Source organism: Pelophylax lessonae (genome assembly GCF_965119305.1).
Source record: "Pelophylax lessonae genome assembly, chromosome: 6".
Classification (NCBI taxonomy): Eukaryota; Metazoa; Chordata; class Amphibia; order Anura; family Ranidae; genus Pelophylax; species Pelophylax lessonae.
The window spans coordinates 255,773,407-255,796,739 of record NC_138773.1 but is presented as its reverse complement, the minus strand read 5'-3'; the positions used below and the strand labels follow the sequence as shown (position 1 = coordinate 255,796,739).

At 42.6% G+C, this 23,333-nt stretch overlaps 1 protein-coding gene across 1 annotated transcript in view; it reads left to right on the top strand.

Moving 5' to 3' along the window:
* BBS5 (Bardet-Biedl syndrome 5) overlaps window positions 1-23,333 on the top strand; it is a 55,843-nt gene that overhangs the window by 17,437 nt on the left and 15,073 nt on the right. Inside the window, exons 6-9 of the mRNA XM_082260586.1 lie at window positions 820-955; window positions 2,617-2,712; window positions 4,853-4,915; window positions 9,206-9,340. Coding sequence (XP_082116712.1) covers window positions 820-955; window positions 2,617-2,712; window positions 4,853-4,915; window positions 9,206-9,340 — 430 coding nt within the window. The remainder of the gene's footprint in view (window positions 1-819; window positions 956-2,616; window positions 2,713-4,852; window positions 4,916-9,205; window positions 9,341-23,333) is intronic.

Here is a 23,333-nt window from a genome sequence, read left to right as displayed (position 1 = left end):
TCAACGGCACCATTTCCAAATATCAAAAGCATTAGAAAACACCGATCTTGGTGTGATCAAATGCTTTTCAGGGCAAAGGAGGGATTTGGGGTCCTATAGTCCCCAATTTTCTCCATAAAGAGTACCTGTCATATGCCCTTTGCTGGATTTATGTAAAAAAGTACTGCGCTGCTGTCGTAGAGAACAGCTGTTGGCCCTACAATACAACAATATTGTCCAAAGCAAGAAAAAAAAACTGCAGAGAGAAGGTAAGTTTTCTACTTTTAAATAAAGTCGTCTATGGATAGTAAAATTTACACCGCTCATGGCTGTTGCACGGGCATGCGCAATTTTAAAGGGTGACATGTTTGGTATCTATTTACTCAGCGTAACCCCATCTTTTATATTTTACCAAAAAAAATTGTATTATGTATTGTGTTTGCGGTTCTAAGTAATTTTGTAGCAAAAAAAATACTGATTGTTACATGTGAACAAAAAGTGCCAGAAAAGACCTGGAGCTGAAGTGGTTAAAGAACAGTCCAGATTCACTGCAACCAATGATTAATCTAGTGAGTTCCCAGGAATCTACACCCTGCCTGCAGGTTTTAAGTATAGCACATGGAAATAAATGGATGTCTAAAACCACTGTGAAAAAAGAGAATATGGATATAGGGAAATGCTGTTGGTTGCAAGTAAAATGGTGAGGAAATTGATGTATGCTTTGTAAATGTTGTAAGATAACTTTCAGCATGGAATACTTTTTTCTAAGTAGGGATGACCCTTAAAGAAGAAAACATTTTAACCATTTAATCTTAATAACGTTTTTTTTTTTTTTTGCAGAGCTTATGAAACATCTAAAATGTATAGAGATCTCAAACTAAGAGGAGCCTTGATTCAGAATAAACAGCTAAGACTTCTTCCCAAAGAACAAGTTTATGATAAAATCAATGGAGTGTGGAATCTATCCAGTGATCAGGTGACACAACACAGGGAAGCCTTCTTTTATGTAGGAGCAAGCTGACAGTTATCGCTTTAGTAAAAGCTAGTTGTGCGTTTGTTTAGTAAAAGCTAGTTGTGCGTTTGTTTAGTAAAAATTAGTGAGTGCTGAACCCAAGGATAGAGAGTACAGTCAAGTGTGATCTCCAGTTCTTTAGGGAAGCTCTCTAACATTCTGGGTATCCCTATAGATCCCTAGAGTGGTAAAGGAGAATTCAGAGGATGAGAGTGCCACAAGTCTAGTGTAAATGTATTATTCTTGACAGATCAGACAGTAAAGCCAGTGCATTATGTGAGCTCACAGCTTCCTCCTCATCAGTGCTTGAGTGAGCTGGCAGTGATTGAAGGTAGTGCTGGATAGTATAAAAAGGATCGAGGATTAGTGTAAACTGCAGTGCAGGCTCCAATCTTCTTTCAGAAAGCCAGCCTCCGTGATGTCACTCTTATCTAGGTGAGCGCATCAGACGTTAGGCTGAAAGGTGATCACCTGTTGCATGTTTCTTCCCATGGTTTACCACTTTAATTCTTTTAGTTAGCTTTTTTAGTACGGTGTAAGGAGTTGCAAAGAAAGCGGACTTTGCATTTTTATGCATGGTTCGCTAGAAGCTGTGTATCTGTTTGCCTGGATTTCAGTGATAATATAAGACTTATTTTTTTTAAACAGCTACTGCTTCTGGAATTATTGATATCTCTAGAGCAGGGATCCTCAAACTACAGCCCTCCAGCTGTTGCAGAACTACACATCCCATGGGGCATTGTAAAACTCTGACATTCACACACCTGACTGGGCATGATGGGAATTGTAGTTCCGGAACAACTGGAGGGCCATAGTTTGAAGACCCCTGCTCTAGAGGCTCTAAAGGTTAATTGCCATCATCCCTTTAAGGTTACAAAATTGTTAATCCTCACAGAAAGCATGTGAGAACACAATTGTTGGGAATGATAGAAAATGTGGTGATCCCAGATGTTATTTACTGTCATCTGTGTCGCATGATTGTTGTGGATGCTGAAGTAACACCAACGCGTTTCAACGATTCAATCTAAGTCTTTTTCAAGGAAATGAATCACCACTTCTGCAAAGATAATTGTAATTGGTCAGCTACATTTCTGCATTTCTACATTTCTGTGGTCTCCTTTAACAAATGCCCTTTACTTACAATCAACAAGTATGCAGAGTTGACTCACAGTCACCAGGGAGCGCCATATCCCCCTCCGCTGTAGTATGTACAAGGTCTCTGAACTAGGATATCCATGAAATTCCCTGCTTTCACACAGAAAGTTTTTGTTATCCCTATAGGGAATAACCAGAAAATAGGCACAATTTAGTGGTTCTTAAATAATGTTATTATGTGCAATACAAACTTTTCATTCCCAACAATTGTGTTCTCACATGCTTTCTGTATAATATTTGATATGGATGTTATGCTACTAAGCTATCAAGGTATCATGTTTACAGATTTGAAGACCTCAATAATAGTTTCCCTTTTTTGAATTTTTGTATTCAATAAAATCAATATATTTTTATTGTTATATTAATACTTACACAATCCCACCCCCAGCCCCCCCTCCCCTAAGAAAAGTAACCATTTTGCATTTCTGCTGCTTCTTTTTCAAGTTTACAAATATTTTATTTCTTCAAAGGGTAACCTTGGCACTTTCTTCATAACCAACGTCAGAATTGTGTGGCACGCCAACATGAATGACAGCTTTAATGTCAGCATTCCTTATCTGCAGATTGTAAGTTTTTCAAATGTTGTCAATTTATTTTCATGTTCCACATGAAATAGCACACGCTGAAACACAGCTTATGTTCTTTGCAGATTTTTATTTACTAGTGTGCAAGTTACTTTTCTATGCACTACACTTTGCACAGTTTTCACTGTTTTGTAAGATTAAAGCAGAACGTCACCTTCCCTGCCCACTTATCATTATTGCTCTTCTCCTCTTTGTCACAACTGGACAATGTTTTAGGGACATTTCCTGGTACGTCAAGGTTTCAGATCTAGGAAAGAATGATGCCCCACTCACTGGAGCCTCCTGCTATCCTAATGTCCCATATCCCAGGAGTTTTAGGGTACTCTACATTGCATGCACCAATTTGTGTCATCAGAGGGCCAGTTTTCTCTTACTGATTCCTGCAGCCTTCCCCCCTGGTGATGCTCTACAGCGCATGCACATCATCAGGGGATCAACTGCAAGTACGCAAAAGTGACAGTGGCCCACTGATGATGTAAGTAAAGAGGTTGGAGGTGGGGGACCTTACATGCAGTAGCAGATCGTGTTGATGGGCTTGTGTCAATTGAATCACCTTGACATCAGTTGGAGTTGCTTCTGAGATCAATCAGAATTTGTTGACAGGTGCATTTGAGCTGCAATTGACTTCTTTTTTATCCCTTTTTGAACTGCTTTAAGCAGGTTTTACATTCCCATAGTATTGAATTGGAAAACCTGCTTGAAGCAAACAAAGTCCCGCCCACACAGACCCTCACTCTCCATATTCTAACAATGATGGAACTATTCATAACTGATTTTACCGCTGCTGTCAATACATTCGTATTAACATAATTCTACCTAACATGATTTTACTTAGTGGGTGTCTAATAAGAATTATGCATGAATTATACTCTGATTGTACAATGTCCTATAGTTCTATTAACAATCAGTTATATAGTGCAATGTATTTGACAATGTATTTGATTTATCAAATTGAAAAGCAAGGGGGATTAAAGAAGGTGTGTGGAAAACAGCCGGTCCCTAGTTTGAGATACTTACCCACCAGTCTGCTAACAAACCAAATAAACCTGTCTAACAATATAGGTTAAAAACAGGAGTTTAGTTAACACACATTTGCAAACCCATGTATAAGCTGCAAGACCAACAACAAGGCATCCTGTGTAACTTGCAGTCCTAACACTAAATAACACTACTCAACCTAAATGTCTGAGTGTCTTCACAAAGGAAGGACATGATGCTAATGGATGGATGGGAAGCAGATGGGATTGGAGATCGCCCAATCCTCCCCAACCTGCTCCAATCCATGACTGGTAATGAAAAGCTAATGGCTATATAATAGCCATAGGGTGCAAACTAAATGTGATCAGCTGGGAAACACACACCCCCATCCCTTTAGTATGGATGGTGAAGGCAAAAGGGGACTTTGAGTGAGACACCCGCCTGTAAAGCAAGCATCTCCATCCCTAATAGGTACACAAAATGGGCAGTTTTGGGACTTTAGATGAGAAACTGGCGAGCACTGCTCAGCGTCTCCATCCCTGTATATAATCAAATTGAAAAGCAAGGGGGATTAAAGAAGGTATTTGTATTTATAGGTATTTGATTTATAGCCATTCAGGCAGGCCTTTGTCCACCTAGTTGTTGTTAAAGCGGAACTTCAGTTTTTATCTTAGTTAAGCTTTTTTTGGTAACTTTGAGTGCAATTATTCATTACTTGTGATGTGGCTGTATTTGTCTTGTGTTTAATTGGAATATGGTTTTGCTTTAGAAAGGATTGATTACCACATACTTTTCATCCCAAATAAAGCTCACCATCTAAATACATTTTATAAGCATTCCACTCCATCCAACTATAATTTCTGATTCTATGATGTAGGTGGACACTTTTTTTCTATTACCTAACTTAGAGTGTAAAAATGAGGCGGCAGTTTTCATAGAGATCTATGATTAGTGAATTTTGTGATTATCTATGCCTGCATGTATATGTTCTTTTCTCAGGTTAAAAAAAGAGCTGTAAAAACAAAAACTGGCAATGGTATGAGAGTATTCAGGTTTACTTGTCTGTTATTGATAGCTAAAGAGTTGCGCATGCTTCGTAGTGAAATATTAATAAATTACGCTTTAATTTCCTTTCTCTTTGTAGCGCTCCATTAAGATCCGAGACTCCAAGTTTGGTTTAGCACTGGTTATTGAAAGCTCCCAACAGGTAATAAACATTTTTAAATGATTGTAAAGCTTGGCTTTTTTTTTCTGTAAAAATAACAAACATTTCATACTTACCTGCTCTATGCAATAGTTTTGCACAGAGCGGCCCCACTTCTCCTCTTCTGGTGTCCCCCAGTGATGCTCTGGGCTCCATTTGCTATGAAGGCGCTTGTGCGTGCTCGCACCTAAACCCTGTGTGTCCATAAGACACACAGGACAGGGCTTGGCCCTGCTCCCTGCTCCTTTTCACTGGCTCTGATTGACAGCAGCGGGAGACAATGGCGGAGGCAGAGAGCCGAAAGAGCCTTCGCTCCCATTCACATCGCTGGATCGAGATCAGGTATGTATTTAGTGGGGGCTGTGGGAAGAGTTGCATAGAATGCTGTAAGGTAAAAAAAAAACCTTCTGCCTTTACAACCGCTTTAAAGTTCAAACATATTTGGTCAGTGGTGTAAAATGCATGAACATTAATGCAAATTGCTATTTATGCATGTTTTATTTTCCTATTGCATAAGTCTACATGAAGTACATGCTTTAATATCAGTTTGGCAGTGGAAAATTAACAGTGCATGTAAGCCCAAAAATAGCTTTAGTGCTTTTGGCCAGCATCTGCAAGGGGCTCCCATGTCCACCTGTAAAATGTTTGTTTTTATTGACTGCAGATTTGTTAAAAGGCTAAGTCCATCTTTCATAACATGTTCTATATTACACCCATAACCAGGGAGTAATATGTTAGTAAATGAGCAATCCCTGCATCTCCTGAGCCTCTGGTATAAAAGCGGGCCAGGGATTTCCTCCCCACACCCACTGTCACAATTTAAAGAAAAAGCGTGGCTCTGCGAGGCTCTGCCCACCCAGTAGGGTCATTCATTTACAGAGTTCTGTGAATAGGAGAACTACAACTATCATCATCCGTTGCGACTGACGGCTTGTAGTTGTCATTAAACTACCAGGGCGCTAATGAGCGCTCTAGGTATTCCATTGACAAAGCCACTGTGATCAGCTCTGTACTCTGTGTCTGTGATTTGAGATCACAGCCATTCATTATTACACTGGTACACTGTGTGTTCTCTGAAGTTCCTTTGTAAACAGCACTCAAATGTCCATTACCCCACCATTTTCAAAGGTACAGCAGTAGTAAAGTGGAATACACATCCACCACTCCTGCCATTTAAAAGAGAAGTATGAGATTTCGAAAAGAAACAATTATACTCACCTAGGTGGATGCAACATTGATCGGATGCTGCATCTGTCCCCCACCGTCTATTTATTGAAAACTGATCAAACACCTCTGATCGCTCAGTTCTACTCTCCACTCTGAGCCGAGAGCCATGGCTTTCAGTCTCTGGCTCTCTGCTCTCCCCTCCAGCGCTCCCTGGAGGGCTGGGCTCTGGAGGGACTTGTTTAGCTCTCAGCCTAAACCAGCACCACCAGTGCAGCTTATCAGTGCCCATAAGTGCAGCCTCATCAGTGCCACCTCAGTGCTCATCACTGCAGCTTATCTGTGTCCATCAGTGCAGTTTATCTGTACCCATTAGTGCAGCTTTTCAGTACCCATAAGTGTAGCCTATCTGTGCCCATAAGTGTAGCCTATCTGGGCCCATAAGTTTAGCTTATCAGTGCCCATCAGTGCAGCTTATCTGTGCCCATCAGCACAGCAGGGATTGTTAGGAGAGCCGGCCAGATGACACAAAGCAGGGATCTCCTTCTGCGACAGATCCTGTAGGTGAAACGCCAGTCAACGTAAAGTTCCCGCCTCCTTGACCGGCATTGGACCAGTGTGCTGTCTATCACAGGATCTGGTCCAGGGGGTGTGACTTTACAATGGCAGGGGTTTTTACCTAAAAGAGGTGTCACAGCGGGAGATCCACGCTCTGTGTTATCTGGCTGGCTCTTCTAACGATCCCCATGCTGCAGTAAAAGATTACTGATGGGCAGGTGGGGGGTGTTGGGGTGGTTAGTGCTGGCAGGGAGCAGAGGAGGAGGACACCACCTCCATGGGCAGTAAAGACCGGGGGTCTGTAAAACCCCTTCGCCCACCAAAGCATGCAGGGACAGAAGTACAAGTCCCTGCTTGCTGGAGAGAACTACAAATGGGTTGTCAAAAGAAGATGGATGGCATAGTTGGTGAAGGCAGGAGATCAGCAACAAAGACATGGAAAAAAGGTTTTGCCCAGAGTTCCCCTTTAAAAAAAATAGTAAATGATCTGTTTGTTCTTACTTTCTAATGTATAGTGTTCTGTTTTGGAATTTAGTAATCTAGCCCTATTTTATCATATCACAGCCTACAGTTATCGGTTTGCATATTTTATCAGTAGTGGTCTTTTAAAGTGTAACTATGAGCAAAATTGTAAATCTTCATGTTTGATAAAGACAATAAATAACATTAGATAACAGTTTTTGTTTTTCGGAGTCCTCCTATGACATAGTTTATATTGCCTGTTGATCCTACAAGTAGATCTGTTAGGCCTAGGTGCACACAGCATTTTAACTCCAGCCCTGGCAAGAATTCTGTGATTCTTGCGGCTGAGTTCATAGGTGCTTGCAGACAGTTGCAGTCACTTGGCCTGTCAAAAGCAATGACAAGCTGACAGAGGTCACAGCTGTCTGCCACTGTTCAGATGTAATTGCACATGGAGCGATTACCTGCAGTAAGTGACAGATTATTGCTCCTGAATAAAAACAGCTTGTGATCCAGGGTGAGCATCTGTCCCTAATCACAGGTTTTCCTTTCATATTCTGTATAGCCCAACAACTGTCTGAATGCACCTGCGACTACAGTCACAGGCATGTGCTGGATTTTTATCAGGCCCTCAACCCCCCCCCCCCCCCCCCCGGAGCTTCGCAAAACTGTGAGATGTAAATTAAAGAGATACGTCCAAGAGGTGTCATGCACACTATTAGACTTAACATTGTATGTTGCATGTTTTACAAAGTGGCTGAATTCCTGGAGTTTTCCTGGCTTTAAAAATTGTTAGCTGGAGTTGGGCTTTAAGGTGGAACTACAGCCTGTATTATGGTGGGTGGGAATTGCATTAATGGGTAAGTACTGTATTTATTTATTTTTGTCTTTTACTTAAAGGGTAACTCCACTTTCATTGGGAAACAAATAGCAAAAAATAAATAAATAATATAGCATATACAATTGTGACTCAGGTCATATTGTAATTGATTGTTATTAAAAAGGACATTTCTTTTTCAATCTGCAGCTTTTTTTTCTGTAAAATGCAATGCAATATGGCTACCTGGAGGTGTAAAATGTGTACAGAACGCCCCCTCCAGAAAACATAATCGAGATACAAGTCCAATATCAGACATCCCCTGCAACAAAAATGGCATTTTTGGTTAGATGCATCCAATGGGAAATCACATCTAAAGGGATGCAGACCCTGCAGTTTTCCTCATTAGAGCCCTGCAGGTGCAGCAGATAATTATGAAACCACTCCCATTAGATTCACTTACCACATGGACACAGACAAACACAAATGGGTTTCTTCAGAATAACAAAATGTAGAAATCTGTAACAAAGTTTGTTAAAAATCCCTGCAATGTACAGAGATCAACCGGGGGGGACATTTCTTTTTTCTCAACAAAGGTTAAGTTACTCTTTAAAGCAGAACTGAACTGTATCTGAGCACCACAAGCTAAAAATGCTATTTAATTCATTTTTATTATTTAGAGCAAACTCTCCCATCCGTCCATGTCTCAGTGCTTTATTTTGTTGAGAAATCACTTTGAAAAACACCCTCCTAGAATTTTTAGCCATGGCCATCTTGAGTAAGGGCAGACAACTTATGTAGCACTTACTTCCTGAAATCCATCTGTAGGCTGGAGGGTGTGCTTAGCTGAGAAAGAAAAAAAAATGCGTAAAAAGACTCCTGGGATATATGACATTATTTTGGCCTAGGCCAGAAACCAAGAAACAACTAAAGAAATGTGAAAAATAAAGTTTAAAACAAATATAATATACCTATTTACTAATGCTAGCAGCATATCTATGAAAAATGGTTAATGTTTATTGAGAGAGTTTAATTCCACTTTAAAGTCTATTTAAAACTATGCATATGTCAATCCAAGACTTCCCTGTACACAGGGTGACAATGCTGTTATGTGTTTTCTCTGCAGAATGAACCTGTTAGAGGGGTGGACTCCAAATTACAACTGCTGTTTTAATGCTTTATATGTATTTTTTTTGCCCATAATTACAATAAGTGCTAAAGAAAGCTGCAGTGTTCTTGAAATGTAACACTATGTCATATTATCATGTTATTTGTCTTCTCTTAAAAATCAGAGCGGTGGCTATGTACTTGGGTTTAAGATTGATCCAGTGGAGAAACTTCAGGATTCGGTAAAAGAGATAAACTCTCTGCACAGAGTCTACTCTGCAAGTCCTATATTCGGAGTTGACTATGAAATGGAGGAGAAGGTAATTTTTCAAAGGTTTGGATATCACATGGTCACATTTGTAAAAATATTGCAACAGATAAACAAAAAGGTCTTTCCTAAAGGATAAGTTCACCTTTTGTAACAGGTTACACCCATGTTCAGGGTGTAACATGTTACAAATGCACTGGTCCCCACACCCACCGCAGTCCCCGTTTTAACAGCTAGTGGAGGATCTTCTTCCACCCCCGGCTGCATTATTCATGAACAGACTATTTACAGTATCTCACAAAAGTGAGTACACCCCTCACTGTTTTGCAATTATTTTAATATATCTTTTCATGTGACAACACTGAAGAAATGACACTTTGCTACAATGTAAAGTAGTGAGTGTACAGCTTCTATAACAGTGTAAATTTGCTGTCCCCTTAAAATACCTCAACACACAGCCATTAATGTCTAAACCGCTGGCAACAAAAGTGAGTACACCCCTTAGTGAAAATGTCCAAATTGGGCCCAATTAACCATTTTCCCTCCCCGGTGTCATGTGACTCGTTAGGGTTACAAGGTCTCAGGTGTGAATGGGGAGCAAGTGTGTTAAATTTGGTGTTATCGCTCTTACTCTCTCATACTGGTCACTGGAAGTTCAACATGGCACCTCATGGCAAAGAACTCTCTAAGGATCTGAAAAAAAGAATTGTTGCTCTACATAAAGATGGCATAGGCTATAAGAAGATTGCCAAGACCCTGAAACTGACCTGCAGCATGGTGGCCAAGACCATACAGCGGCTTAAGGGGACAGGTTCCACTCAGAACAGGCCTTGCCATGGTTGACCAAAGAAGTTGAATGCACGTGCTCAGCGTCATATCCAGAGGTTGTCTTTGGGAAAGAGACGTATGAGTGCTGCCAGCATTGCTGCAGAGGTTGAAGGGGTGGGGGATCAGCCTGTTAGTGCTCAGACCATACGCCGCAGGGCGAGTGAGGGGTGTACTCACTTTTGTAAGATACTGTATATCTGATCCCTCCCTTCCAAAAAGCCCCATACATTCATGTCCTTAGTCCGCTTGTCTTCAGAAAACTGTTTGTGGGCTTTCTTGTGTATCATCTTTAGAGGAGACTTCTCTCTGGGATGACAGCCATGCAGACCAATTTGATGCAGTGGTCTGAGCACTGACAGGCTGGCCTCCCACCCCTTCAACCTCTGCAGCAATGCTGGCAGCACTCATGTCTATTTCACAAAGACAACCTCTGGAAATGACGCTGAGCATGTGCACTCAACTTCTTTGGTCGACGATGGTGAAGCCTGTTCAGAGTGGAACCTGGCCTGTTAAACCACTGTATGGTCTTGGCCACCGTGCTGCAGCTCAGTTTCAGGGTCTTGGCACTCTTCTTATAGCTTAGGCCATCTTTATGTATAGCAACAATTCTTTTTTTCAGAGCCTCAGAGAGTTCTTTGCCATGAGGTGCCATGTTGAACTTCCATTATGAGAGAGTGAGAGCGATAACACCAAATTTAACACACCTGCTCCCTATTCACCCCTGAGACCTTGTAACACTAACGAGTCACATGACACCGGAGAGGGAAAATGGCTAATTGGGCCCAACTTTGACATTTTCACTTAGAGGTATACTCACTTTTGTTGCCAGCGGTTTAGACATTAATGGCTTTGTGTTGAGTTATTTTGAGAGGACAGCAAATTTACACTGTTATACAAGCTGTACACTCACTACTTTTTCATTGTAGCAAAGTGTCATTTCTTCAGTGTTGCCACATAAGATATAATAAAATATTTACAAAAATGTGAGGGGTGTACTCACTTTTGTGAGATACTGTATATATCTCAATGTAGCCTCACTAAGTAATGGTATATAGCTCATTTGTACATCTTTGAATATTTTCCCCAGGCATCATAGGCCATGGAACACGGTGGCAAATGCAGTAGGGGCACTGCTTAGATAGCAATTTATGTTTATACTGGTTGTCTGTAGAGAGGCAAAAAGTGTAACTCTCCCTTTTCACCAGCAGAGGTTTAATGGGTGCAGCCACTGGTGCTAGATCACAAAGACATCTCCACCTGGTCCCCCTGGGGTGTGCTCTCACCTCATAGTTTGACTCTTATTTCAAAGGTCCACTCCACATGATAAATTAATATCCTTGGGTATAATCCCCTGTAAATATCCCAAAGGTCATGGGGGCACTCTCAGTTTGCAACAAACACCAAGTTTCACTGAGGATCGGATGACACAGGCTCTCTCAAGCATTTTGTTCAGTTCATGGCCAGTGATAAGTGGTTTTTTTTTTCTTTCATGTTTATTTCTGCCAGCTCCCCGCCATGCCAAGTTGAAGTTGCTGGTTCTTCTTTAAAGTGGAGCTTCACCCAAAAGGGGAAGTTCTGCTTCATCGCCTCCTTCCCCCTCCTCTGACATTAGGAAAATATTTTTTGTGGAGGTGGAGCTGGTACCTGGTTTTGACTTGGCAATTAGAGCAGACATTCTCCTTCCCCCCTCCCTCCCCGCAGTCATCTGGGACCTGTCACAGATCGCACAAGACTGTGGGACCATTCACAATGCGCAGCGAAGCTCGATTGTGCAAATGTGATGCAAAGCCACAAGCTGTCACAGCCGGGTGCCCACAGTTAAGCTCAGGTAGGCACAGTGCTAGATCCTGGGACAGGTGAGTGCCTATTTACTAAACATCAGCAGCTACAGTTGTTGTAGCTGCTGACTTTTAATCTTTATAAAAATTTCTGGAGCTCCTCTTTAAGCATGTTATCATGAAATTCTTGAGAGAGCCCTGTGTTCATGGTCGGGGGCCATCTGATCCACAGTAAAGCTTGGTGTTTGATGTAAACCTACGGAAAGTTCTTCCATGACGTTAGGAATATTTATGAGGGATTTTATCCGAGTGAAAGGATACTACAACTTGACTTACAACAAGTTAATAGTACCTGTCTATCATTAGGGATGTACTCCCAATATATTACTCCTATAGTAACCTGAGACGGCACTCTTCATTCCACACTCCCAAAAACACACACACAGAAGAATTCAGCGGGCAGCAATGTAAGACTGAAGTCAAAACACGGACATAGAATAATGCATCACTCGCCTTTTATTTCCTGGTTCACTATCTTAAATACAATATATTATCAGGATATGACCGAGCAATGTTTACAACATTACACCAATAGAAATGTCCATACATATAAAGACCAACCCATTACTTGTCACCAGTAAAGACAAAACCACATTCATAGACTTGTTATAAACATGTTTGTCACCTTTTGGTAACATCTACTAGTAAGTCATACAAATCTCCTTTAGGCTCGGTTCACATATATGCGATGCGGGAAGGCTGCGAATTCGCAGCCTGTTCCCGCATCGCACACGCACCCCCGGCAGTTCACACTGCCATATGCGATACGCTGGGGGTGTCAATGTAATCTTAACGACACCCCCAGTTTGATCGCATATCGCAGTGCGATCGTGCAGCTCGCACAGGATCGGATCGCACAAGTGTGAACCGCTGTGCGATCCGATCTTGATGCGGCTAGAAAAAAGGGTCCTGTGCGTGTTTGGTGCGGCTGCGGTGCGAATTTAGCCATACAAACTGTATGGCTAAACTCGCACCGCACAGCCGATCGGATGTAATGTCGGAGCAGTGCGCTCCGATATTACATGCGAACCCCGCACACGCACAAGTGTGAACCGGGGCTTAGAGTTTATCTCTGTGTTTTTGTACAATCTCATAGTAAAGCCCCGTACACACGTACCGATTGTCGGCCGTAAATATTCGGCCGACGACCGATCGGCCGATTGTAGGCTTGTTAGTATGATGCTTCCGACAGCCGACAGCGCATTTTTCGGCCGAACAGAATCTGTCGTGCAGGCCGATTGTTCGCCAGTCAGTACAGATTTCGGCCGACAGACAGCAGATTAGCAAGACTGGGCATGCTCAGAAAAGAAAAAAGACAAGGAAAGTTAACCATCACATGACATCACTTCTGCAGTTGGCTGTTGTTGGCCGACAAAATTAGTGTGCAGTCTTTTGCAGTTTTCAACAGACACGACAAAAAACGGCCGATCGTTCGGCCGACGATCAGTACGTGTGTACGGGGCTTTAGTTATAAATATGTCCCAGACATATTTATCACCATTCTCAGGCTCAATTTCTGGGAAACCTTGCCATGTTATCTTAATACAACAAATGCCTCTGTGTTTCCACATATTAAGATTGTCAGCTAAAACCCATTGTTAAAGAAGTACTCTAAATTAAGTTATAGCAAAGGACAAACTGATGGCAATGTTTAAGGGGCGCATCCTTAGATATTCATTTATCATGCAGAGGGGTTTGAATGTCATTTGCTGACACTTAAAACTGATTCTTTTTTCCCTTTTCATAGTTCCCCCAATGCAGCCCAGCCCATTTTATTGTGGTATGAATTTTAATGGGGTACCTCACACAAAAAATAAATAATTGTATGATTTCCACTAGGAAATCTACACCAGACCCTTAATCTAAGCATGCGGCCTTGCTGGTCAGGGGGGGGGGGGGAAGGTGTGGTATGGTAACCATACCATACCACACCACACCACACATTCTCTATATGTGGGGTACCTTGCAATGGTGTAAGGCTTGGCAAAGCACATTGTCCCCATGTTAATGAGGACAAGGGTCTGCGGGTGGGGGACAGAATCTGGAAGCCCCATTTTAAAAATAAGGGGGCAACCGATACCAATTCTCTCCCAATGTAAAAAAGTATGCAGTACACCATACCCGCCAACTTTTTCAGATGGGAATGAGGGACACCCATTAGCAAAAGTATGTAGGCATAGGACAAACCCCTGCCACACACCCTTAAAGGAGAATCAACCAAAATAAATGATTAATTAAACCCGACAAGTGCTTTTTTTTACCACTACTATTCCTTTATACTGGTTTTTGAATGTACAAAGTCTGCAGTTTAGATCAAACAATTATATAGATCAGACAAAGATGATGGACAAATGAGGAGGAAAGAGGGACAGTCCCTCGAAGTCAGGGACAGTTGGGAGCTATGGGTACACGGTGCCCCTACTCATTTACAAAAAGATGTACCTCAGAAATAAAGACACCCAAACCTTTGACATTTCCTTTGTTAAAAGAAAAAATACCCAAAAATGTCCCTCGTAAATTCATCGTCAATCATGTCTGCCAGTGTGAATGCACCAAAAAAAAAAAGACGACCAGCCACACATGACTTACCCCTGACAGTAATACTAGCAAATGATGGCTCCCCAAGGTGTCCATGACTACATAAACAAGGGGGCAGGAAAAGTGACATCATTGCTGAAATCTGACTGTGTCCATGTGGCCATATTTAAGCAATGATGTAAGGCTTCGTTCCCTGCCCATTTGCTTATGTAGTTAAGGCTTCCCAACCATGAAAGTGAATGGACTGGGTGAAGTCAGTGGTGGGTAAGGACAGAACTGGACACTGAGGTCCTCCCTAATTACAATGTCATACTTTTAAACCTTTTGCAGCCAGAGCCAATTTTTCACACACATTTAAAAAATAATTTTATGCCTGAAGATTATTTAGAACCCCCCAAACATTATATATTATCTGAAATCAGACACCCTGGAAAATATAATTGTGGTTGGTTACATTTTTTTATGTCACACACCATTTGCACAATGGTTGATCGAGCGCAAAATTTCATGAAAATTCACTAAAGTTATTTATTTTATTTTTTTTAAATAACAAACCTGTCATACTTTTCTGCTCTGTCCAGTGGTTTTGCGTAAAGTTTTTTGTAGGGTAAGGCAGAGTTGACTGCCCAAAGCCAGTCTTGGAAGGACGGGGGGGTGGTCCGCATCCATTGTTGTGCAATGCATTTTCTGGCGAGAAATAAAGTCTCGTGTAGAAAATGAGTGGTGGATTTATCAATACTGACATCCGGAAATATTCTGAGAAGGCATGGCTTCGGGGCCAGCGTTAGGGGGGAGCCCATGGCGTCATGAAGCAATTTCACAACCTGCTTCCAGTATACTTGGAGTTCAGGGCAACTCCAAAGAAGGTGGAAAAACGTACCCTGCTCCATCCCACACATAGGACACCCGGGGAAGCATCAGTCTGGTATTTAGCTTTCATGATGGGGGTCAAGTAGGCCCTATGAAGCACATACAGCTGAGTTAGGCGGTCCGATAGTTTCGGGGATACTAACTTACAGTTATCGAGAGCATCTTCCCACTCCTCATCCTCCGAAGGTCCCACATCACCCTCCCACTTAGTTTTAATAGCATATGCTAGTACCGTGGAGGCAGGAAGAATGAGCGCGTTATAAAGGTGTGAGATTAGTTGTTTAGGTTCGGATCCCCTGAGTACCTCTATCATGGAGAGCGGAGCTATGGCCTGTAAGGATTGAGGAAATTGAGAGGAGAAAGCATGTCGAACCTGAAGATACCTAAAGAACATGTGATCGGGAAGGTTAAACTGTTGTTTTAGGGCCTCGAAAGTTTTAAGGGCACCTCCAGATGATATTTGGGCGAGGAAATGTATTCCGTACCTGGCCCAGGCATACGCGTCAGGAATAGATGCCAATTTGGGGAGATGAGCATTGTGCCAAAGCGGTGTATGGTCATGTAGTAAAGGGAGGTCCAGCTTAGTGGACACAACATCCCAGAGACGTCTGTAGTGGTACAGCATACCCGCCTTGTCTCCCCCGGGTTCAGAACCCCTGACTCCCGTTAGGATCAGGGATAAGGGGTCAGCGCCCGCCTGGGCCCAGGGCGGAGCTAGAAGGGCCAGGAACCTTTCCCTGTCTGATTTGTGGAGGTGGAAAAAATTGGATAATTGTGACACCATATAGTACATGTTGAAGTCGGGGAGCGCTAGGCCACCCAGATCTGTGGGGTTTTTCCGTCTCCTCCAGGCAAATTTGTGTCGGCTGGAGCCCCATATGAAGGGTTTGAGGATGGAGTCGAATTGTAGGAAGTATTTAAGGGGGAGGTAGATCGGGGAATGCCAAAATATATACAGCAATTTGGGCAGTAGAACCATTTTAACTAAGTTGATCCTGCCTCGTACCCCCAATGGAAGACGTGCCCAAGTTTGAGTTTTAGACTTGAGTAAGGTAAAGAGGGGTTGGAGATTATCGGGCAGATAATTTTTTGGAGAGTTAGTAACCTGGATCCCCAGATACTTGATGCGCTCCACCACCTAAAGGGGGAATCGCGGGTCCACGGGACGGGGAGGGATATCGTCTATCGGTAAGATTTGGGATTTGTCCCAGTTAATCGTCAGTCCTGAATAACGGCCGAAATGCTCGATGAGGGATAGTGCTACATGAAGGGATTCACCCGGGTCAGACAAGTACAGCAGAGTATCATCCGCGTACATACCTATTTTCTCCTCTAAGGCACCAGCTCTTAGGCCCCGGATATCGGGGTGCATCCTAATAGCAATCGCCAGGGGCTCGGCAACCAGGGCATACAGGAGAGGGGACAAAGGGCAGCCCTGCCTGGTCCCCCGAGTAAGAGGGAACACCGCCAAGGTGCAGCCGTTAGCTAAAACCCTGGCTACCGGGGCCTGGTAGAGGACGCAAACCCACTGAATACAATTTGGTCCGAAAACCATAGCCCTCGAGGCAGCGCCAGAGGAATTTCCACTCAACAGAGTCGAATGCCTTAGCTGTATCCAAGGACACCACGACTCTAGAGCCAGAGTTACTGTGTTGCGCTTGCAAGTTCATAAAGAGGCGTCGCAGATTGAATGAGGTGTTTCTGCCTGGCATGAAACCCGACTGATCTGGGTGAATCAGGGAAAGTATAACTTTATTGAGTCTGATTGAGAGTACTTTGGCCAGGATTTTGACATCTACCTGTAAAAGGGATATGGGGCGGTAAGAGGCTGGAAGGTGAGGATCTTTGCCGGGTTTGGGTATAAGTACTATTAGAGCCTCTCGCATGGAAGGGGGCAAGGAAGAGGTGTCAAAGGCTGTTTCGAACATGGTCAAAAGGTGTGGTACCAAGACTTTGAGTACGTGGAATAAAATTCGATGGGCAGACCATCCAAGCCGGGAGACTTGGATCTGGGAAACGTAGCAATTGCCTCAACTATTTCATTGTGCGTCGGAGGGCCTCCAACAAGGTAAATTGTTCCGCAGTCAATTGAGGGAGCACGTCCGGGGACAGGCAGGGCAGGATTGGGGAGTCATCGTCCGGGGCAACGGAGGTGTAGAGGTCTCAGAAGAAGCCGTGGAAACATTCCGCAACCTCGACCGGATTCGAAACATTGGCACAGTCAGCAGGGTGAAGAGTAATCACGACCGGGGGTCTGTCATTACTGTGAACTAGATAGGCCATCAATCTACCCGCCCGCTCACCATGTTCATATAATTTTTGTTTCTGAAAAAAGAGGGACCTACGTGCCTTTTCATAGTCTAGTTGTTCTATCACTCTAGTGAGAAGCTTCAATTGATCTGCCCCAGGGGAGGTCGGGTCAGCCAAAAAGGCCTCCTTCGCCGAGGCAAGAGCCTGTGTGGCTTGCGTATACGCAAGTGCGGACTCAGATTTAATGGCATTTATGGTGGAGGTCAGGGTCGCTCTGGCATGTAATTTGAAAATCTCCCATACCACAAGAAGGGAGGCCGAGCTGGCATTTTTGGTAAAAAAGTGTTGCCAGTCATCGGCTATATTCCTCTTCTCAGGAATCAGAGAGAGCCAAAAGGGGTTCAACCACCACCCGCGGGCCTGGCTCGGTCATTCCGAAGGCTTACAGAGATCCAATAGGGCCTGTGGTCAGAGAGGCCACGAGCATGGAAGCCTGCGTCTAGTAATCTGGGGGGGAAGGAAGGGGAGATAAGAATGAGATCTATGTGGGACATAGAGCCATGGGCAGAGGAGTGGCATGAGAAGGCCCAGGCCCTAAGGGTGGGGTATTTGACTCGCCAGGAGTCAATAAGATTGAATTCCGCCATCAGGCAGGCAAATCTGGTGGTAGTGGGTAGTGCGTCCTACCGCATGCCGCTTCAGGCCACGCCCCCCACCCTTTTTCCTTTTTAAATATAAAAAGATGAGTTTACATGGGGTACATTGATACCCAACATTTCAGGCTTTAAATTGGTGCGTGTCCACAAAATGATGACAAACTTTGGTACCATAAATTTTCCATAGAAATATGATCTACCTGTGCTAAAATCCAAATAGCTTATACATATATATAACCTATCAGGTACTAAAGGGGTGTGACCACAGTTTAATACAAAAAATTCTGAATGAACCCTCTGCACGCTGCTATACACCTTTTCTAGCAAACTTTGCATAAAAACAGGGATTTTTAGTTCACATACATTGCAATGCATGTTTAGGCTGGCCAATTGCGTCAAAGTAATCTTTCTGGTGAGGCCCTACTCTACAAAATGCAAAGTACTCACCGCTAGCATACTTCAGTGGATATAGTGCCAGTATGGGGCAAATAGACACAGACTGTGGGTGAAGCTACAGGTTTAGGTATGGTCACTGATTTGTACTATGCAATGTAAATACGATATACCTGTGCTCAAATCCAAATAGCTTCTACTGTACACCCATCAGGTACTAAAAGGGTATGACTACATGTTAACAATAAAAATTCTGAATGAACCCTCTGCACATTGCTATACATTCTTTCTAGCAAACTTTGCATGAAAACAGGGATTTTTAGTTCACATACATTGCAATGTATGTTTAAGCTGGCCAACTGCGTCAAAGTAATCCCTCTCTGGCCAGGCCCTACACTACACTACACTAGCTACACTACACTACTCTACTTTTCTCTAAACTATACTACTCTACACTACACTATTCTACTATACTCTACACATCACGACACTACACTACAGTACTCTTACTTTACACTACACATCATTACACTACATTACAGTACTCTACTATACACTACACAGCACTTAACTACACTACTTATCGCTACACTGCACTACTCTACACCACACTACTCTACACAACATTACTCTATGTAACACATTAATCTATTCTACTCTACACAACATGACACTATTTTACACTACACTACACTCACTATGCTGCACTACTCTACACTGTGGTACACTAACTACACATCCCTACACTGCACGACTTAATACAACGCAACACCACATTAATCTACACTAATTTGGACTACTCTACACATCGCTACACTTCACTGCTCTACACTACTCTACATGACAACCACTCTATTCAACACTACTGTGAAAGATACTACACGACACTACACTATTCTACACTATGCAACACTAAACAACTATACACTGCTCTACTTTATACTACTCTACACTCCACTACATAGCACTACTCTGCACATCACAACTGTACACTTCTCTACAGTACAGTGCACTAAACTACACTATACTGTACTGCTCTGCACAACACTGCACTACTCTACTCAACACTATATTACACTACTGTACTCTACACTATGCATCATTACTCTGCACTACTCTACTGTACTATACACTACAGTACTTTACATGACACTACTCGACACAACACTGCACTATAATTCTCGACACAACACTACACTCACTACACTACTACAGTATATATATATATATATATTTTTTTTTTTTTTGTTTTTTTTTTTGGGGGTTTTTTTGTTTTTTACTTTTTAAAGGGTAAAAGGGTTAAATATACTTATTTACTAAAACAAATTATATACATATTTACATCAGTCTCCCAGGGAAAGTGGAGTGGGAGCAGGCTGGCACGTGTCGGTGGTATTGTTTCACCCTCTTCTTCGCCGTCTCAGCAGATACTTTTTCCGGCTCTGTTGAAAAAAAGCAGGTCAGTTAGACATAGAGCACCATGTGTTCAAAACCATTCTCATCTATCTCAAAGAAAAACTGAAGAGCAATAAATTCTTCAAGACTTAGGTAAGGTATCTCCCAGTCGTGGATCCTCCGATGATTGGGCTGAGGAATAATGGCTCGGCAAAGGGGACAAGTAGAACTCTGCTCCCTCCACTGGCCAATGCATCCAGTGTGGAACTGGTGGGCGCACGGCAGCATTGTAGTTTCCTCTCTCATGTCCTCCAGGCAGATGGTGCAAATGGGCTGTTCACTTACTGCTGGCCTCTGCAGTGCTGGATCTCTCGGAGAGCGACTTCTGTGAGAGGATCTGACGTTCTGTTGTCTCTCTTGAAGCTGTGCTCTGGAGCGGGTCCTGTGCGCTATAGGAGATTCTTGGCCTGTAATAACAATGACTGGAGTTTAATTAAAATGGACAATAAACAATTTAGTGCAGCAATATAGATCTAATACATCCCACTAACAGTGTGTAAATAGGCAGTACATATAGATATCAATTCATGTGAATATTCAGCTTTTCATTCATGATTCTCAGTTGCTCCACCAAAAATTGAAAAGATTCTCAGTCACTCCACCCAAAATTTAAGACATTATAAACATTCCATACAAGTGTGACATTCAAAACACATAAAACCCAAATGATAAAATACTTCTCAGGTGGGTTTTCTATCTACGCTGCTCAACTGAAAACTGAAAGCATTATAAATATTATAAGCATCCATTATAGGTGTCACATTCAAAACACATTGAGGTCCCTGGGAATATTCAATGTTTCAGTGGGGTTTCCTAGTTGCTCCAGTCGAAACTGACCTCGTTTATAAATATCCCATATAAGTGTGATATTCCAAGCACATAAGATCCAAATGACAGTGTGCTTCTCAAGTTCGGCTTCAATCCATGCAACTTCACCCAAAACTGGAGATACACCACAGTGCTCCATTACAATGTTAACCCCACTCCCAACAGAAATGCTAGTTGTGCTCTCCCCTGGTTACATGGGACCTAGTTGCTTAAAGGTATTTAACCACTTGCCGACTGCCTAACGCCGATCTACGTCGGCAGTCAGCCCCTCACAGGCAAAGTGACGTAGGGCTACGTCACTAGCTTGTGAGGGTCTAGGGAGCTCCCGCGCGCCCCCGGAGGCGCGCTCCCGCGTGGTCACGGACCCCCCCCCGCGCGTGTGACCAGCGGACCCGATGTCCACCGGTCACTCGGCGATCGGCGGGGGAGAGGGAGAATGTCAGGCAGCTTGTGTAAACAAGCCACCTGTCCTTCTCCTCGCTGTAAAGACACTGATCACACGGATCTAGTATGTAGATCCGTTGATCAGTGTTCTTAACAGCTCAAGCCACAGCCAATCACAGTAGAAAGCACGCCCCTAGGGATACACACAGCCCCTCCCTCCCAAATAAAGTTAACCCCTTCACTACCAGTGTATTTTTACAGTAACAGTGCATATGTATAGCACTGATTACTGTAGAAATGTCACTGGTAACCCCAAAAGTGTCACAAATGTCAGTCAAGGGTCCGATCTGTCCGCCCCAATGTCGCAGTACCGCAAAAAAAATTGCAGATCGCCGCCATTACGCGTTAAAAAAAAAAACAACAAAAATGACAAAAATCTTTCCCTTTGTTAGTAAACGCGATAACTTTTGCGCAAACCAATCAAAATACGCTTTTTGCAATTTTTTTTTACCAAACATAGGTAGCATAAAACAAATTGGCCGAAAATGTTAAAAAATTTTGATTTTTACATTTTTTTTGGGGGGAATTTCATATAAAAAAATGTGAAAAATATTGCTATTTTTGCAAAATTGACGCTCTTTTTTTGTTTATAGCGCGTGATCAAAAAATCGCACAGGTGATCAAATACCACCAAAAGAAAGCTCTGTTTGTGGGAAAAAAAGGACGCCAAATTTGTTTAGGTACGGCGTCGCACGACCGCGCAATTGTCCGTTAAAATCACACAGTGCCGAATCGCAAAATACCCCCTGGTCAGAATGGGGGTAAAATCTTCCGGGGCTTAAGTGGTTAACAGCGTTTTTTTCCCAACAAGGGTTAAAGATAATACCAGTTCCAGGCAAGTCTAGAAGAGGTCTGGAAGCACCTTTGTTCTCCCAAAGGAAGCAAACACTTGTGGTTTTCCCTCCCCAGATGATACAAATCCGAGAGTGCTTCCTGTAATAATTTATTAAAACTTATATTTAAAGCACTCATGTTATATAAAACCAGTATGAACTTCAAAACAAAAGCATTGCCGTGCTGCGAGAAGGTCACAGCAACATACCATATAGGGTGACACTGCGGACGGGATCTCTGAAGGATTCCTTGCAAAGGGGCGTTGAGCAGTCAGCAACCATATAAAAACCACATGGCAATGCTTTTATTGAAGCCTTGCCACAAATACAATGTGAGTGCTTTCAATATAAGTTGTAATAAATGATGGAGTTACAGGAAGCACTATGAGTTCTCTCTGATTTGTATCATCCGGGGAGGTAAAGCCATAAGTGTTTGCTACCTTCAGGAGGAAAAAGAGCGCTTCTAGACTTGCCTGGACCTGGTATTATCTTTATCCCTTGATGGGAAAAAGTGCTGTTAGGACCTATAGCCAACTAGGTCCTGTGTAACCAGGTGAACTGGTGTTTCTGTTAGGAGTGAAGTTACCATTGTGGTTGAGTATTGTGGCGTATCTTCAGTTTTGGGTGGAGCTGCCTGGATTGAAGCCCCACTTGAGAAGCAATTGGTCATTTGGATATTACTTGTTTTGATTGTGACACTTATATGGTGTATATATATTTATACTTACTATATGTATATATACTTATACTTATATATATATACTGATATATAGTGTCAAAACCTCTTTGTTCGAAAATATAGATATAGTTGGTGCTAATTATGCATTATTGCAAGTGTCAAATGTCATAATAAGCCAAACCATATATCACAAATATATTCAATGTAATCAAACTAAACCAAGAGTGAGTGAAAGCTAACAAAAATATATTGCAATCCAAAAAATATATATTTGTTTGTGCAATCCCCAAAACATTCTTATATCATAAATGTCCATGCAAACATAAAAATATATGCAAATTTCTCCAAGTGATGATCCACAAATGGTGCTTGTCCACCACTCAACTTCTTTCCCATACACAAAAAAATCTTGTGTCACCTCAGAGTGCCCCCC